Below are 19,379 nucleotides of genomic sequence, written 5' to 3'. Positions count from 1 at the left end.
TGCCCCTGTCCCTGCGCCTGCCTCTGACCTTGCACCTGTCCCTGCACCTGCCCCTCTCCCTGCACCTGCCTCTGTCCCTGTCCCTGCACCTGCCTCTGTCCCTGCCCCTGCACATGCACCTGCCCCTGTCCCTGTCCCTGCACCTGCCCCTGTCCCTGCACCTGTCCCTGCACCTGCCCCTGTCCCTGCACATGCACCTGCCCCTGTTCCTGCACCTGCCTCTGTCCCTGCCCCTGTCCCTGCACCTGCCCCTGCTCCTGTACCTGCACCTGCCCCTGTCCCTGTCCCTGCACCTGCACCTGCCTCTGTCCCTGCACATGCACCTGCACATGCACCTGCCCCTGTTCCTGCACCTGCCCCTGTTCCTGCACCTGCCTCTGTCCCTGCCCCTGTCCCTGCACCTGCCCCTGTCCCTGTCCCTGCCCCTGTACCTGCACCTGCCCCTGCACCTGCCTCTGTCCCTGCACATGCACCTGCACCTGCCCCTGCACATGCACCTGCCCCTGTCCCTGCCTCTGCCCCTGTCCCTGCCTCTGCCCCTGCACCTGCCTCTGTCCCTGCACATGCACCTGCACCTGCCCCTGCACATGCACCTGTCCCTGCACCTGCCTCTGCCCCTGTCCCTGCACCTGCCTCAGCCCCTGTCTCTTCCCCTGTCCCTGTCACAGTCAGATGTGGTGATGTTTGGTCGGTCTAATGAGGAGCAGGGTAATATACATGTAAAATATGGGCTGGATATTGAAGAAGGTTATGTTCTGTTTGTCACTGAAGGGCATGTGTCTATATAAGATTCCTGTTACAATACTTTGGGATACTGGTGCTTCAGTGTCATTTATTCGGGACTCTGTTCTGCCTTTTTCTTCTGAGTCTGATACTGGTAATTGTGTGTTGATTCGAGGTGTTGGGATGCAGACTATTTCAGCTCCTTTGCACAAGTTGCAGGTTTATTCAGAATTTGTACAATGACCCAACATCATTGCTCTGCCTGTTGAGGGATTAGACCTAATCTTGGGTAACAATTTAGCTGGAGTTGGGTGTGGCCTGTTATTCCGCCACCACCGGTGGTGAAAGCAGATTTGACTTCTGGTGTGAGTGAGACTGATGCATGTGGTAATGACATTCTGGAAGTTTTCACAGCATGTGCTATAACTTGGGCCCGAAGTGCTGCCTTAAAACAACCTGGGGTATTTGTGATATTTGAGGCACAAAAAGTAGGCTTTAGTAGTGGGTATTTAATACAGGATGGGTTGTTGGTCCGTAATTGGTCCTCGTTTAATGATTGTGTTGGGGAGGTCGTGGTACCTATTGTATTAAGGAGTTTGGTTTTACGGACAGGTCATGATGATGTGGCTGGGCACTTTGGAGTTAGGAAAACTTAGGATAGGCTTTTAAAGCATTTCTATTGGCCAAAAATAAAGAGATGTTGCCAGATTTATATAAACTTGCAATGCTTGTCAGATGGCTGTTAAACCCAATCAGTCGTTTAAGCCAGTGCCTTTATACCCAGTTCCAATGGTTGGAGTGCTGTTTAAACAACTTGTTATTGATTGTGTAAGTTCGTTGCTGTTTATCTTTGAACATTTTTGTGTTAGGCCACGCGTCATCCTGCGGCATATCGATTAAGGAATATTACTACGAAGTCTGTGGTAAAAGCACTGTCTCAACTTTGTTCCATATTTGGTATTCCAAAGATAATTCAAAATGATAGGGGTACCAATGTTACGTCTCTGCTGAAATAGTTACATGTTCAACATAATAAAAGCAGTGCTTATCATGCTCAGAGCCGAGGTGCTCTGGAAGGTTTCCATCAGACTTTAAAAATCTTTGTTGCAGATTTATTGTGTGGAATTGAAGAAAGATGTTAATGTTAATGTTAATGTTAATGGGTTTCGCCGCAAATTATACTTGGCATGTAAACTGGCTAGGGAGAATTTGTTAAAGGCTCAAAGAAAAATTAAAAGACTGTTTGATTGAGAAGCTGAAGCTAGAGATTTAATCCTGGGGATCAAGTTTTAGCCTTGTTTCCTATACCAGATTCTCCCTTTGTGGCAAAGTTGTCTGAACCGGACTATTTGGTTAAAAAACCTGATGCTACTCGAGCTTTGTGATGTTAAGTGTAGCTAGTGCTTTACAGTCCATAAGACCGCTTAAAGGTAATGGGATATGCTGGAGGAATGAGTGCGGCGATCCACGTGCTCCTTGCCAACAGGCAGTAGGATTGAGAATCTGGAGATAAAAGAAGTGCATTAAAAGAGCAGTGAGGGGGTGAAATGAGGGCAGTCAACTGTCTTGTTTCGATTCCACATGATTCAAAAGGAGGAATTAGGGGTGGTGGCCCATCAAAGGAGTGAAAGCCCTTGATGAGTAAATCAGAAACAATTCAAGCCGGAGGTTACAGCATATATGGGTGTCATGTGGCCCTGTGGGTTAAGACTCCATGCTTACAGTCGGAAGGTTACTGCTTCAAAGTTCCCTGGTTGGTTACTGATTTCACCATTGAGCCCTTGAACGTGGCTCTTAATCTTAGTTTCCAAAACCTTTCCATAATGTTTCCTCTCTATCCAAGAATTACAAAACTTATCCAGGGCCTGGAAAAATTATTTCAAAATTCCGAAACTTTTCCAGGTTTGCCATGACCGCGGGTACCCTGATTGGAGATGATGACACAATTTTATGCAAGATTCACTGTGGAGCAAACATCAACAAAAAACCCAAAAGATCGATTTTTACGTCGTTATTTATTGAAGGGTTGCGGAAAATTGCAGAAAGACATCTCTCTCCCACAAACACACAGAAGCACGCATGTATGCAAAACACACTAGTTGTCAAAACTAACATCTGATGTAACATAAGATCTGAGAACTCTATTAGATTTGAATGAACTTAGTAAAACTTAGGTCTTCTTTTAACTCAAATGAAGTAGAGCAGAACATACTTAACCGTGATATTTCACCAAACTAGTAGCTTATCCTACAAATTGAAAACTCCAAAATTGAAAAATATACGCTGACTTCATTCATACGCCGACCCCATGTACAACACGTTTTGATCGATAATGAAATGCGTTTTGTAATTTTTTGACCCGCCCGCCCGCACCCACGATATTTAAAAAATGTCTGCCCTAAAACTGCCTGCACCTGCGGGTCACGGGTCGACCTGCACATCACTATTATCTATCCCCCCCCCCCCCCCCCCCAAAAATAACACTTTTGTATATTGGAATGTTTGCTGATTTAATATACTTTGTATGTTATTGTAATGTGATTGGCTATGGTATACGTTCTTGTCAGACAATTACTTTTCTTTTATAAAGATAAGATCTTCCAAAAACTTTTCTCCAAAAATAGTTGCTGAAAAAGTGGGGGGGTCATCTTATATCTGGGCCAATATGGTAAATACTATTACTATTAAAAGTGAAACTGAACTGGATATCAAATGAAAAATGAAAAGAGTATAAAACAATATATATATATATATATACACACACACACACACACCATTTATTACTTACATCCATCCATCCATCTATCACTGTAACTGCTTAATCCTAACTGGGGTTGTGGGGGGGGACAGCAGCACAGGACCAATTTAGATTCACCAACCAACCTGCAAGCTCTTGGGCTGTGGGAGGAAATATGAGCCCCCTGGCAGAAACCCACATGAACACGAGTAAAGCCTGCAAACTCCTCACAGAAAGGACCCGGGACCGAACCTTTTGCTGTGAGGCAGCGGCGCTAACCACTGCGTCATCGTGCCACCCCGTTTATTACTTTTCATAAATATTCATTTATTTGTTAGAACATGATTTATTACGCAATTCCTTCTATGAAGCATATATGCAAATATTCTATTTCCTATAAGAAACAGCTCAGAATAATGATCCCTTTCACTGAAAAAATTACAATAACTTCTCTAGTTGATGATCTAGCCTGATGCGTTCGATTTCATGTCAGTGAATACACTGAGTCACTGGTGATTTTGCAAAGGATTTGTGTGCATTAAGGAAACAGGCCTGCATGTGCACAGTTAGGCCTCCAAACGCTTATCTGTTACAACTATTACTGAAGATGCAGGCTGCAGCTTATAGAGCTTATAGAGCTGCTGAAAGCACAGTGCTGGGCTGTTTTTATCTCTTCATCACTTCCATAAGCTACAAATCCATCATGCTATTATACTGTATAGTTAGGTATAAACGATTATCCAGAAGTGTTAAGTACTGCACATTCAGCATATATATCAACTGCAAGATGCCAGCTGTACACTCAGGTCATTTTAGACGTACATGATGGTCTGGACACACAGAGCTTTCCCATCCCAAGCTGATGCTCAAACTAAGCATTAAACCAGTTACACAGAAGCACATTAAATGCAGTGTATTTCATGGTAGATGATTGTACTGGCATATTGCTCACTACCCGTATGTTGCACTGTCCTGACTTCTGTGCACAGTGTCTTGTCTTATTTGCATTTCTATACTGAACCATTTCGTCTCTCTGTATACTGGCATATGGTGAGAGGACAATAAAGTTCATTTTGGCTTTGGAAGAGCCTGAGCAGTGTTAGGATACAGTCTCATGGGTGAATCACACTTCTACACAAAGACATTGACAATGTATAGACATTGCAAACAGATGCATGAGATTTGAGCACCTGTCCTGGAAAATGGAGGCATTGGGAACATTTTAATTCATATTAATCCATATTAATTTCTGAATGCCACAAAACCATTTAGATTCTATTGGTATCAGACTGTGGTATCTACAAAGTTGTCTTCTGGTTCCAGTGTGGGAACTAGCTGCATTTATATGAATATGCAGTGCTCTGTCATTAATTAATTAATTTGTTTATTCATCGTTCATTTCCTTGATGACCTCAGCTAATTGCATCACACACTGTCGCCTATCAACCATTAAGAAATTTGTATGTTTCTTGGAAGATGATAGGTCTCGTCATAGGGGAAATTGCCACTAAATGCTACGATGACAGCTATAAAAGGCCCAAGGTTGCTGGCTTAAGTTTTCATCCTGAAGCTGGACAGCACTTCAATATTGTCGCGTCCCCAGAAGGACAACCCATTCCAGGTAGAGTTTCACATTAATATTTGCTTTCCATTTTCCTATTCTCATTACATATTTGGATGAAGATAATATCATGTATAATTGCATCGTGTTATTGTGTTAAGATATAAGGTATAAAATATATAGAGCCTAGCGTCCACTTGCGTTCCCATTTGGCACCCACGAGACGCAAGTCAATCTGGGCTTATCTCCATATTTAAAGGGGAGAGACAAGACACTAAGTCAGCACTGTAGTATACACACAGTACTCGACCGCAAATAATAATGTAAATGTAAATTCACAGCACGTTATATTAAAGAGCGCTACACCCACAAACGTCCTACAATGTCCGCTTTCAGGCGTCTTTCGGTTAATATACAGTAAACCGTGGTGCATTCGCGCTTCGTGATTCATTGGATTTCACTGGAACTTATTTATATGGATGGATTATTGGTGCAAAACTTTTGGTATTAACCACCATTATACTTTTGATTAGTGATGCACCGGAATGGTTTAATTTATTATTATTATTATTATTATTATTTTATTTTATTTTTTATTATTATTTATTATTTTCATTTTTTTTTTTTTTGTTTTACCGAATTCGAAATTTATTATTTTTCGGCCGAAAATAAACTTTAGGTAATTACCTGATCATTTATGTACCAATGTGTGCAAACTAAATCATCCCTCGATCTGATCTCCGAATAGTGTCCGTCCGTATGACAGTGTCCGCCCCTCTGAACAGTGCCCGCCCCTGGCCCTATAGGTACGAATTACTTTTGCACCACGTTTCGCTGAGATATTTGGTGCGAAATGAGAGCATGCGAGAGAACAGTACCTGAGACTCGTAGCGGCGGATTCAAGCAGTTGCAATTACTGACTTGTGTTTCCGCAGAAAAATGTCCAAGAAAGAAATATAGTTACGAGAAAATGTTCTACGTGTATGCTGCTCCCATTGTACGAGTTCACGAACTAATATGCCAATATGTCTTTTGTCCAGAAGTTCACTTTTTTGGCTTACGGGTGCGTGCGAATGTGTTTTGCACCATATTTACTGCGGCAAATGTAGTAAAAGTGTGAGCGTCTGAGTTTGTGATGCGTTTAATAGAATGTGTGCACCTGTAATTAAGAATTTAAGAAGGTATAACCGTTGTGTTGTGTTTGTGGAAATCCCGTGACTTCAGATTTACTGATAGGCCTACTCTTTTCTTCAGCTACAGATTGCACCGTTACTGACCCACTAAACATTGGACGTCGGATAGGCGTGCAGATCATGTCTATATTAGGTCCGTCAGTCCATGACCAATTCTGGACATCTATACAACGTCCAAACTAGGTCCACAATTTGAACGTCCATCCATGACCCAACTTGCACGTCAATATGACATTCAACATTTGAACGTAATTTTTTTGACGTTATTTGGACGACTATGACAGGTGCAGGAAATGTAGTTTTATTTACAAATATCAACATTGTTGTTATCAACATAATAAATGTGAATACAGATGATTATTTCGAAACAAACATGATTTATTATGCCAATGCGTACGTATTTTATGTGCATTTGCGCTGATATGACAATAAATTATATCGTGCATTGTTTTTTATGTTCGTTCTGAAAACCATGTGAAAACTGAGTAGTGCAGAGCAGCTGTAACAGTTTTATCCACGTCCCTCGCGGACACTTTTGTGCACGTGCAGAACGCGGGATTTCAAAATCTGGCAGCAGCTTGATGCCCAGTCGAACAAATTAACATCCAGCTTGCTAAACCAGGTTAATGCTAAATTATGTTTTTTACTTTTCATGATACTTTAGCTCTGTACTGTTCTGTTGTATACACTGTAGCACCGGCGGGGCTCATGTCCCAGCATGCCCCGCGTGCAGTTGTAAATAGCCATTGTTGTGTTGTTGCTGTTATTGTTAATTAATAGGTAATTCCTTATTGTTGCACATGTGTTTACATGTGTCTTGTGTGTACCCGGTCTGATCCTCGTGTGTAATTAGCTTACATAAATGTCCCACCGTGGATGCGTCTTACAGTTCGTTGTCTGACAACTTTGTGTTTCTTACATATAATTATGTTTGGTGCTCTTTGGGTGCCTGATGTAATTCTTGTACGGATTATTTGTTGAGTGGATGTTCCCCGGCAGAGTAGTCTCCGTGTTTCTCTGCTCGCGATACCTCCATCTGCCCGTCGCAGCAATACATTATTTAAATTTAAGTTTTAATTGAAAGCATGGTGAAATTGTTCATTTATATATGAATTTAGTCGAGACACGACATACACAATGTCTAAAATTAGTCGGCTTTTGGTATTATAAGACGTCCACAACGACCACATTTGGACTATAAATAGCCCATACATGGAGATCCCACGGCCGTCAATACTAGACGTTCATTAGACGTCAAAAAAAGACGTCGCCTGGCGTTACAAAACAACCCCTTCAGTGGACCAAAATTGGACGTCCAAAAACGACATATTAAAGATGTCATTCCGACGTCACTATGCGCAGTGGGGATGCTCAGTTGTTTTGCACAAATATTACCTCAATATATTTACATCCGCGATTTTTTTCGCACATCTGCGAAAAACCCTACCGGCCCTGGACCTGCCTACAGAAGTGTTTATGTTTATTTTCCGTAGTAATTTATGTTATTATACTTTTAAGTGTACAATTGGTAAGAAAACAATTGTTAATGAAGATTCTACTGTGTTTTTGGGGAAAGTTCAAGACATACTGTACTATATAAATCAGTTAAAAATCCCTTAAAAAACATTCTTTTTTATGTACATACCGTAGTGTACCTTTACAAGTTTATTCCCTTTGGAACCGTCATGCCCTGCTCGTCCGATCCTCCCGTGTGCCACGCCCCCTCATTTACCTTGTGTTCCCAGCTCTGTCTAGCTGTTGTTAATTACTACTCTTTTTATTAAATAGTTTTGTTTATGTATTTTTGGTTAGCACACACATAGTATTTTTACAACTTTATTATTTCTGTATGTTCTGTATATTGATTGAATACTGTACATACAGTACATGTTTCCTTTACATATTTTATTAAATTGTTCCCTGGTTACTTATATCCATCCATCCATATTCCAACCCACTTATATCCATCTGGGTCGTGGGGGCCAATCCAGAAGCTATGGGCATGAGGATGGGGGACCAGCCCATCTCAGGGCTCTCTCTCACACACACACACACACACACACACACACACACACACACACACACACACACACACACACACACACACACTTATCTATGGAGAATTTAATAACCCTTTAGTGGCCTCAGCATGTCTTTGGACTGTGGGAGGAAACCCCATGATGATTGACACGGGGAGAACATACAAACTCCACACGCGTGACCCAGGTGGAGACTTGAACCCTGGTCCTAGAGGTGTGAGGCAACAGTGCTAACCACTGCACCACCATGCCACCCCCAGTTGTGTATGACTTCTGTCAATAAGTTTACAATCCTGTTCGTTTACTCCAGGGGTGTCAAACTCCAGTCCTGGGGGGCCGGAGCCCTCCGTAGCTTAATTCTTTCCCTGATCCACCACAGCTCCCATTGTTACCCCTCCAGAACCGGCCCTGGACCTGCCCACTAATGAAGCAGATAGAGGGGTACATGGAATACCCCACGTTATTTGATTGAGAGGCCCCTTGTAGATATAAAGGGTGAATAACAACCTGTGATTCAGGGGCCCTATTAAGACATGTGACATATCATGCCCCATGCTACTTAATTGAGGGGCCCTTTTCCGATACCAAGGATGAATAACATACACAACCTGTGGTTCAGGGGCCCTATATGACATATCATACCCCATGCTATTTAATTGAAGGGCCCTTCCAGATACCAGGGATGACTAACATAACCCGTGTTTCAGGGCCCCATACAACATATAACCTAATTGAGGGGCCCTTTTCCGATACCAAGGATGAATAACATACACAACCTGTGGTTCAGGGGCCCTATATGACATATCATACCCCATGCTATTTAATTGAAGGGCCCTTCCAGATACCAGGGATGACTAAAATAACCCGTGTTTCAGGGCCCCATACAATATATAACCTAATTGAGGGGCCCTTTTCCGATACCAAGGATGAATAACATACACAATCTGTGGTTCAGGGGCCCTATATGACATATCACACACCATGCTATTTGATTGAGGGGCCCCTTTCGCATATCAGGGATGAATTATAAAACTTGTGGCATATGATGGAGGGGCCCTATTAAGACATACTACACAATATCACCAGTGTTATATGGCTTCAGGGCCCCAATATGATATCGAGATGCATAATATGTAAAAACAATAGTGAAATGGCAGCGTGGGGGATTGGGCTTCGGGGCCCCCTTGGCCCCTGAGCCCCTGGGACTGGGCCCGGTAGCCCCGTGCAGTAATCCATCCTTGGCCACGCCATGACAGCTAGGCTTAAAATACTCTTGGCTATAGCCCCTAGTGATTGGACCCAATGTTGTCCATGCTTTTCCTAAGGTATTTTTATTTGCCCCCACCAGGATCTGTATGGATTATTGAGCTGCCGGCATGGGTGTCACAGGGGAAGAGATCGCCGTTGTCGGCATCGGCTGCAATTTTCCAGGCGGTAAGAACACATTCTAGTACTCAATCAATTGACTGTTTAATCCTATTACATAAAAGCTTGTAAACATAAGATGGCAAATGATATGTAGACACCAGGTTTCCCAACAACACGTTCCGGTATTAAAAGGAAATTTCTCCACCTTGCCTTTGCAGTCATCACCAGTAGAAACGATGAGAGATTTGGTGTCTTGTATGTCCAACATTATGTGGTTCTGTATTAGTGCGCCGGTATATAGCTGGTTTTAGGTCCATGGCCTTGTAACACATTTTATGATCCAGACCATCATTATGGTGTCTGCTTCCAATATTTGATACCTATATACCTTGTAGTCTTTGAACTTATGCTAAGGCATTTACTTATGCCGTTCGGGTGAGAAGTCCCATGTGCTCTGCTATGTTGCAGTATGGGGGAGAGGATGATCCAACATTACGACAAATTTAAATAGGACAGTTTGGTTTGAGCACTACCACTGGAGACTGTCAACCACTTCTCTAGGCAAGATGGTCATGTAATGTGTAGATGACCCTTCAGAGTCTCTCCACACCCATCTCCTACATGCCTGACTCTTTCAGCTTGACTCCTTGGCCCAACTTGATTCATATCTGTTCAGACCTCCCATAGTGTCTAGAGTCCATGGAATTGCAGTAAATCAAAGCACAGATACTGTATACAGTATTAAAAGTGGCTACTTGAACACATACCAAACATGTAAACGATAGAGGATAAATGAGATTTGATTACAATAAAGCACAATTTGTCAAACTTATTTTCTGTATAGCATGAATATCCTCCTGAGACCCAAGGAAAAAAGTTTCCTTCAATTTTAGGTTATTTGTCTTTGGAGGAAATAAGACATCTTACAATTTAGATTTTTTCAAATTTATTTTTATTTTTAATTTCACAGCATGTCCTCTTTAGTGTACAATATGAATAAATATGTTTCCTTACATGAGTGAAAAGATAGATGCAAAAACAAAATGTCCACTACAATGGACATAAATGAATGGGTGGGGTCTCAGGAGAATATGTACATCACCCACAGTCACATAAAGCTTTACTGGTAATATAAACCTTGTTTGTAATTGATAACGTTATGTTCTTTTAAGGAGAGGGACTTGACAACTTCTGGAAGGTTCTTCAGGATGGAAGGAACTGTGCGGTGCAAATTCCAGAAGAGAGGTTTGACTGCACCCATTGGTATGATCCTGACGATAGCAAGCCGGGTAAATCTCGTACGGAACGAGCCTCCCTGATCGATGGGTAAGATGGCAAAGTATTTGTGTTAAAGAAAACTGAAACACAAAAATTCTTGATAGAGGCATTGGGCCTATAAAATTATTAGCGATGCACTTCATGTTAACAAAAAACAAAGTTGAATGTTTTACATTTAACTTTTTAATTTACCATTTGCAGTGTAATATGATTTGTATTGATGGGCCCAAAGGATTTGATCAGAAAGGTTACAACTGTGACATAAGATGCAGGCTGGGGCTTGCAGAGCTCCTGAAAGTGCAATCCTGGACTCTGATCACCTCACCGATTTTTTTACTGACACTGCAGTACAAATGCAGTATTTACTCAAAAACACTGAACATATGCAGAGATTAAGTGTACCTATAAAAGTTACTAGTTAGAATTAGACTATCATTAGAGCATCAATGGCATCCTGTAGATGACTAATATGTGCGTTAAATATTACCACAGGAGCTGATTCTTGATTGATTGTATTTCCTGGCATTGATATTGCCACTATATCCTGGCTGATTGCCAACTTGATCCTTTAAACTAATGTATCATATGATCTTAACCCTAGATTGGTTTGTGTGGACATGAGCACCTGAAACAAAAAGCTAACAGTGTAGCATTTCTGATACTGCTACAGGTTCAATGAATTTGATCACAAGTTCTTCAGCATCGATGATGACGAAGCTGGGCTGATGGATCCTCAGCAGAAGCTCCTTTTAGAATGTTCCTACAGAGCCCTAGAGGATGCTGGGATTCCAGTGGAGAAAGTCAGTGGGACCAGCACAGGCGTATTCATAGGTAACATTAATATTGTACACAAAACCTGATCAGCATTGTGCTTTATCACTTAAATTCTCACATCTGTACTTTTGTTCCACTCTTGATGTTTTGACTTGATGTCGGAAGGTCTCATGAACCGGGATTATGAGCAATCAATGGCAGCCATCAGTCCAAGTGTAATAAACCATCGCAACAGTACAGGAACAGCAATGAGCATCGCTGCAAACCGCATATCCTACACTTTCGACTTGACTGGACCCTCCCTGGCCATTGACACTGCCTGCTCCTCCTCGCTTGTTGCCCTGCACCTTGCCATCCAGGCTATAAAAAACGGTAATGCCTTATTTCATGCATAATAAAGTGCAATGCAGTTTACCCTTGATTCAGTTAAATAACAAGGGACAGGTTGTGTGTGGTATTGAGAAATGTTCACTGAATTGAAATTTAAAATGCCTCCATATAAAAACTTAAGGGACATTCAGTTTTACAGTATATGATTTATTTATGTAAAATTAATTTCACTGTATTTCATATAATGTAATAAAAAAGGCTCTTATGCCATTTCTATGATTGTTGGCATAGTTAAAGTAGAACATTTGCAACTCTTTTGCTTGCAAATATCTTGTTTTTCCACACAATACTCATCATAAAATCCTGCAAAAATACTCGCATTTCCGTCCCCCCCCCCAGTCAATTCTAACTTTTGTTTTACAGTCAATTCTTTTTTTGTTATCCGTAGTATATAAAAAAAAAAATCAGTGCTAGAATGATCTCAAGTTACGTTTGCAGTATACCTAAATACTGTAGCATTTGTCTCAATCGAAAATCCATTACATAAAAGTCTCTACAAATGATTTCCTATATGTAGATATAGTAGGTGACGTTTCGTAGTTTTTGGGTATAAGGTGACACAGCATGTCTTTCATTTGTTCCTTACATCAGGGGACTGTGAGATGGCTCTCTGTGGTGGCGTTAGCAACATAATGGAGCCATGGACCTTTGTTGCTTTGAGTAAAGCAAAGATGATCTCTCCGGATGGAACTAGCAAGCCATTTTCCCAGCATGCAAATGGTTATGGGAGAGGGGAAGGTTGTGGGATTGTCCTACTGAAGCCACTCAAAAAGGTGAACTACCATTCTACACAAGATGCTTTGTTACATCCAGAAAGACATGAACCAAAACCCAAGCAGCGAAATGCAGACTATGACATAGTACTGTACTGTGGCAAACGGCACTCATTATCAATCCTCATTATCTTTTTGTTTTTTAATAACAGGCTCTAAGTGACCTTGACCATGTGTGGGGTGTCATAACCACAAGCGCTGTGAACCAGGACGGCCATTCTGTCACTCCAATAACCAAGCCATCTGTGGTCCAGCAGAAGGAGCTGCTGCAGATGGTTTATACGGACATTGATCCATCTCATATCCAATATGTAGAGGCTCACGGGACAGGAACCCTGGTTGGAGATTCCACTGAAGCAGAAAGCATCTCTACAGTCATTGCCAAAGGCAGATCTGCAGGATCAGCACCACTTTGTATGGGCTCTGTGAAAGGTAACATTGGGCACACAGAGTCTGCAGCTGGAATGGCAGGACTTATCAAGGTACTTCTCATGATGCACCATGAAGTCATAGTTCCTTCAGTGTTCTACTCTGAGGACAGTGCAAGTATTGATGCCCAGGCATTATGTGTGAAAGTTCCAGTGTCAGCAGAGAAGTGGGAAGTGAGTGGTCCATTTGGAAGGGCTGCAGGTGTGAACTGCTTCGGGTTTGGGGGCACAAATGCCCATGCAGTTGTGAGGGAGCACAAGACTGTTTGTAGTAGCCAATCAAAGCATTTGCCTGTAATTGTCACTCTTTCTGGAAGCAGTGAAAAGTCACTCACTTTGATGATGGAGAGCACAGCTCAACAGATAAGCTCTGATGACACTGATCACCTCCCAGATTTAGCATATACGTCAACATGTAGAAGGACTCATGCAAAACACAAATATAGGAAAGCTTTCCTGGCATCTTCTCTTAGCCATTTAGAAGAACAACTGAAGTCTTCGCTTAAAAAAAAAATTGTGCCATCAAAGGCGGATCCTAAGGTAGTGTTTGTGTTTTGTGGAAATGGGGTCACCTACAAAGGCATGTGTAAACAACTGTTGAGGGAAGAGCCTGTTTTCAGGGACAAAATTAAGGAAATAGACGGCATCCTCCAAAAGTACAGCCAAGCAAGTATCTTTGAGATGTTGGATAGTGATGGTAATTTCTCTGAAGCAGATGAGGTCCAGCCACTTCTTTTGGCCATTCAGATTGCAATTAACTGTCTCCTAACACACTGGGGTATCAAGCCAGATGCCATTATTGGACATTCAGTTGGTGAGGTTGCTGCTGCCCATTGTTCTGGTCTCCTGTCCTTGGAGGATACAGTGAAAGTAATATATTATCGAAGTTCTTTGCAGAGACGGGTGAATTCTGGGAAAATGCTTGTTGTCGGCAACATAGAAGTGTCAGAAATTGAGAAGCTACTTGCTGCTTACGCAGGAAGGATTTGCTTGGCTGCCAAGAACAGCCCTCGGTCTTGTACCTTAGCGGGTGATGCAGATGCAGTAGACGGCCTTCAACAGGAGCTCCAAAGCTCTTTCCCAAACAAAAACTTGTTCATCCGTGTTTTGAATGTCACTACAGCTTATCATAGTCATATAATGGATCCCATTCTGACTGAAGTAGAAAAGAGCATAGGGTCTTTGCAGGCGAATGAAACAGTAGCAGAGCTTTTTTCCACAGTGACAGGAAAGGCATTTTGCAAAGGGGAATTTTCAACTGGAAAATACTGGGCTAGAAACATAAGAGAGCCCGTAGTCTTTGACCAGACTCTGAAAGCAGCAGCTGAGGGAAGGAAAAATGTCATTTTCGTTGAGATCGGGCCCAGACCAGCCTTGCAAAGGAACATTATAGAGACTCTGGGAGAAGACGCTATTGTGTTTTCCACTGCACAGCCAGGAAAAGACCACATGGCAATGCTTAATGTTGTGTGCAGACTATTTGAACTTGGAGTGCCAGTAAACTGGGAACAGTTTTACCGTGGGTACGAGGCATTGCCAACACCCTACCCAAGGTATGAATTTGACCGAACCAAGAAAAGCCTGTCTGCCAAAACACAAGCAGGCAATGGAAGTGGGCATCCTGTGCTCACCAACATAGGTCCCAACAGCTTCCTTTGTAACTTGTCTTCTGAATCAACATCCTACCTTTATGACCACAAGAATAATGGTGTCCCAATCATCCCGGGAGCCTTCTATGTTGAATTGGCTCTAGCATCCTTCATTGCAAGTTCAAAACCAAAGGTCCCCCTCAATTCATTGGACCTAAACATAAATTTTCAAAATCCATTTGTTTTGAGCCATAATTCTCCTGCAATAACAGTACAACTTGATGCAGGAGAGAATGAAAAAACTGTTAAAATATATTCTTCCTCAGCAACTTATGCATCGGGGAGCATCAAACATAGGCCAACAATAACAACGAAGAGACAGAATGTTTCACTGGATGGTATTTTCAAGAGATGCACCTCAGTTTTGCAGTCGGAGGAATTCTATGACATAGTCAATCAGCTGGGATTCCAATATGACTCTGTTTTCAGAAACATTGGAGATCTGTACCGTGGAGAAGAGTTTATTGAAGTTGTCACCCTTGTAAAACTGCCAGATGCAATTCTGAATCATCTTCACGATTACTGCATTCACCCAGTAGTGTTGGATTACTTCATGCAAATGGCAGCAGTGATTGGAATAGATCGATCAAGGGCAAGACCAATGTTCCCATCATTGGTGGGTTCTTTAACCATATCTGAACCTCTACAGGAAGAAATGTTCTTGTATGTACACAAAACTCAAAATGAAGCTGATTTCTTTGATGTATGCGGTTACTTCCTAGACAGGAAGGGTCAGGTTTTGGCTGAGCTTAAACATGTGAGGATCACTTACATTGGCAGTGAGCCCTCTGATGTCAAAGATTTATTCTTTGAATACAAATTTGATGTGACTGATGAAGAGAAGCCAAACACCAGTAACAAATGCAAAGCTTTTGTGTTTGCAGATGACATGGGCTTAGCTGATGAGTTAAAACAGCACTTGCACCCAGATTCCACTTATGTGCTACCAAGGAATGAGAGAGAATTATCAAACGGGAATGCTGGCGACTTTCTGTCAAAATTTGATTTCCCCAATAAGAAGTATGAAGACATCTTATTCATGTGGGGTATCAGAAACATCACAGATCTGGATACAGAAAGTACTCTAGAGCACTTGGTAAACTGCTGTGAGGATTTCCGGCAAATTCTGCTCAAGCTTACTGAGGAATACTTCCCCCGTTCTATCAGAGTAATAACTTACAGATCAACAGAAAAGACAGTAGATCAGATCACTCCCGGTTTTGTGCTTAGTGGCCTAACCAGATCACTTGCAGCAGAGGTGGAACTTATTACATTCCAGTTCATTGACGTTGGGTCACTTTCAAAAAATGACATTCAAGCTCTCAGTCAGGTGATTCATTCTTACCCTTCTGCAAAATACCCAGAGGTCATTGTAAGCCAAGGCCAGATTTACTCTCTTACCCTTTCCAATACATCTTTCAAAGCTCTTGACAAGAGAAGTGTCTGCCAATCTCAGTCTGAGTGTTTCACAATACAGACTACTGACCCTTACCGTGTCTCAAACCTGTCAGCCATTCCCTTCAGTGATCCTGATACCCAAGTTAAAGAGCAAATGGTTGAGGTTCAGCTCAGTAAAATTTGTGTCCACTCGTCTGATTTTTTTCCGGTCACATTATCAGACCTGAATTATGGTCAGACATTCTACTGGAGTGAACATAGCTCTAAGAACCACAAGCTGCTAGCTCTTGACTTCAGTGGTACAGTTACAGCTGTGGGTAGCGATGTTACTAAATTTAAAGTTGGCGATCAGATTGTTTCTTGCTACCCAGTGGCTGCATCCTCCAAGCTCAGGATTCCAGAATCGGCATGCTACAGTTCAAACATGCTTTCATTTCCTGTAGATGTTCCATGCATGTCCTACTTTGTGATATCCTGGGAGATCTTGCGTCGTATGTTGCCTGAAGTGAAGCAGAATGGATCAGTGTTGGGCATCATTTCATCAGAACGTAACTCGCATCTGGCTCAGGTTTTGACAGCAGCAGTGAAAAAAGGAGGATGGAATGTGACTGTGGCCACAGAAGCTAGTGGGATGTATGATGTACTCATCTTTTTATCTCCTGTAGATGTGTCTTCTGTAGCCCAAGCCTGCAAAGATTCTAAGGTCAGACACATTGCTGTAGTCTGTGGTGGCAAAGTGCCAACTGCTCTCTCACAAACCATCTTGAACAATGAGAATGACAATGTTTGCATTGAAATCCTTCAAGTGGAACAGATTTTACAAAAGTCATACCTCAGAAATCAGAGGGAAAATATCTCCAAATGGCTCATGTCAGCTCATTTCAGCTCAACAGATTTCAATTTTCAATGCAATACTTTCCAGACTGCAGTCCCTGAAAGTAGTGAGCCTGAATCCTATTTTAATTCAAAGACAATGCCTGTGATTGTTCTAGATGATGAGAAAATGAAGGAAATTTCAGAAATACCTGTGCATGAGAAGGAAAAGGTACGTTTTCTTAGGAAAGCTGTGTACATAGTATCGGGGGGGCTTTCTGGCCTGGGATTCCAAACTGTCAAGTTTCTTGCTAAACGAGGAGGGGGTCACATTGTTATCCTTTCTAGAAGGAAACCTACACATGAAATGCAGCTGGAGATTGATGCTGTACAGGATGCGTATGGAGCCATTGTCACATGTAAACAGTGTGACATTTCAATTGCTTCGGAAGTCACAGCAGTAGTTCAAGATATCAGCCTGAAATTCCCTTTGTGTCCAATTAAAGGAGTGTTCCATAGTGCAGTTGTGTTGCATGATGGGCTGATTGCTACTCTTGATAAATCAGATTTTTTCAAAGTTCTGCGACCCAAGGTTAATGGGGTGCTGAACCTGCATCGTGCAACAAGGGATTTCAGGTTAGACTACTTTGTGTGCTATTCCTCTGTTGCATCAGGCATCGGCAATGCAGCTCAATCAAACTATGCTGCAGCTAACTCTTTCATGGACATGTTTTGCCATTATCGGCGAAAACTTGGCCTTGTTGCGCAGACCATTAACTGGGGGCCATTGAACTTGGGTCTCCTGTTGGACAAGGTGCATTTGCAGATGCTTTTGGAAGATAAGGGGCTACTTGTAATGGATGTATCAGAGGTCCACAATAGCCTGGAGAGGTGTTTGCTCCAGAATAACGCTCAGCAGATTGTTTGCAAATTCAGCTTCAAAAACCTATTCAGCAACGTCTTGCACCTCAATAGCTTTATGAGTGTACGCTTTGTTCCATTAATGGAAAAAATATTCCACGAAGCAAAGCATCTCAGTCCCATGGACCTGAATGTGACTCCCCCCACTACATCAGAGGAATATGTCAAATGTTTGCTTTGTGAAATCTTCAACATTGAAATGGAGGAACTTGGAGATGACATGACACTTGCAGCCCTGGGCATTGACTCAATGCTGGCAATGACCATGCAGAATCGCATCTATCAGGAAAGACAAATCCGTGTTCCTCTTGTAGTGATCCTTGACCCAAATGGCACAATCAGTTCTTTAATTTCACTTTTAATGGGGGACAAAAAGGCAGAGAGACAGGAATAGTTTTGGTGGAGGTGTGGAATATTTTGCTCAGCAGCAGTTCATGGTTTAGGGTTTTAAGTTTGTTGATGCACTTGATACGTTGTGGTGACCCTTAACACACTTTATAATGAATATAATGAATAATGGTTTATCAAAGAACACTGTCAAGTATTTTATATGAATAGTGGTTAATCACAGTTAATCATAATCACAAAATTTGATGAATAATGAAAAATCTGCAATAGCTTAGGATTGTTTATTATAACGATGTGTATATTTTTATTGAAATTACTTTTGCAAAATATGTCTTTAAGAAAAAAAAAAGTTTAAATGCCAAAATTGGTGTCTCAATATGTACTAGTCCCTGTTTGTGTATTGCAGTTAAACAGTTGATACAGCGTGATCTTTTCTATTACATTTTTGAATGACATGTTACGCGCCGCTGCAAGTTAACCTCCGCCCACAGCAATTCTCCGCCCCGTCATCCTTCACTCCGTCTCTCCGCCCAGACCCCGCCCACAACTCGCAGCAGGAACTTACGGAGCTCTGCTCATTATTTGCTATTATTGGTTTTTGGTTTATTGGATTTCTGATTTTTTCGCCTTGCCCCTGTCTGTACTTTCGCTTTGGTTTATTTGCTCTTTGGTTTCGATATCTCGCCCGGTTTTAGGTTTACGTCTTCGCGCGCCCCTCTTACTTTTTTGGCTTTGATCAGTGTATGTTCTATGTATGGTGCACAGGGAATTACTGCCATTTTTGTTTTGCGAGTTTATGTTGTATGCTGTTGTTTGGAAAGGGAGTGAGGCGTAGAATTTGTCGTTTGTGTTTTTGATTTCTTTGCGCTTAAAGTTAGCTTTGGGTGGCGTTCGGAAGCTGGGTTTTGTTTATTGTTTTGGCTATAATCACTCCTGAGTCCTTTTGCACCGGGTTTATTTGTTCTGTGTCCATGGCGTGTAAATAA

At 42.0% G+C, this 19,379-nt stretch overlaps 1 protein-coding gene across 1 annotated transcript in view; it reads left to right on the top strand.

The window, feature by feature from the left end:
- The first annotated feature begins 4,973 nt into the window (after positions 1-4,973).
- Positions 4,974-19,379, top strand: part of LOC140588786 (phenolphthiocerol/phthiocerol polyketide synthase subunit C-like) — a 14,432-nt gene continuing 26 nt past the window's right edge. Inside the window, exons 1-7 of the mRNA XM_072710891.1 lie at positions 4,974-5,081; positions 9,602-9,687; positions 10,794-10,947; positions 11,570-11,730; positions 11,839-12,045; positions 12,655-12,836; positions 12,989-19,379. The exon at positions 12,989-19,379 is cut by the window's right edge and continues 26 nt beyond it. Coding sequence (XP_072566992.1) covers positions 9,630-9,687; positions 10,794-10,947; positions 11,570-11,730; positions 11,839-12,045; positions 12,655-12,836; positions 12,989-18,439 — 6,213 coding nt within the window. The 5' untranslated portion in view covers positions 4,974-5,081; positions 9,602-9,629 and the 3' untranslated portion in view covers positions 18,440-19,379. The remainder of the gene's footprint in view (positions 5,082-9,601; positions 9,688-10,793; positions 10,948-11,569; positions 11,731-11,838; positions 12,046-12,654; positions 12,837-12,988) is intronic.

The sequence above is a fragment of the Paramormyrops kingsleyae genome, chromosome 4, assembly GCF_048594095.1.
Source record: "Paramormyrops kingsleyae isolate MSU_618 chromosome 4, PKINGS_0.4, whole genome shotgun sequence".
In the NCBI taxonomy this organism is placed as follows: domain Eukaryota; kingdom Metazoa; phylum Chordata; class Actinopteri; order Osteoglossiformes; family Mormyridae; genus Paramormyrops; species Paramormyrops kingsleyae.
Note: the sequence above shows the minus strand (reverse complement) of the source record. Positions and strands in the feature narration are given on the sequence as shown.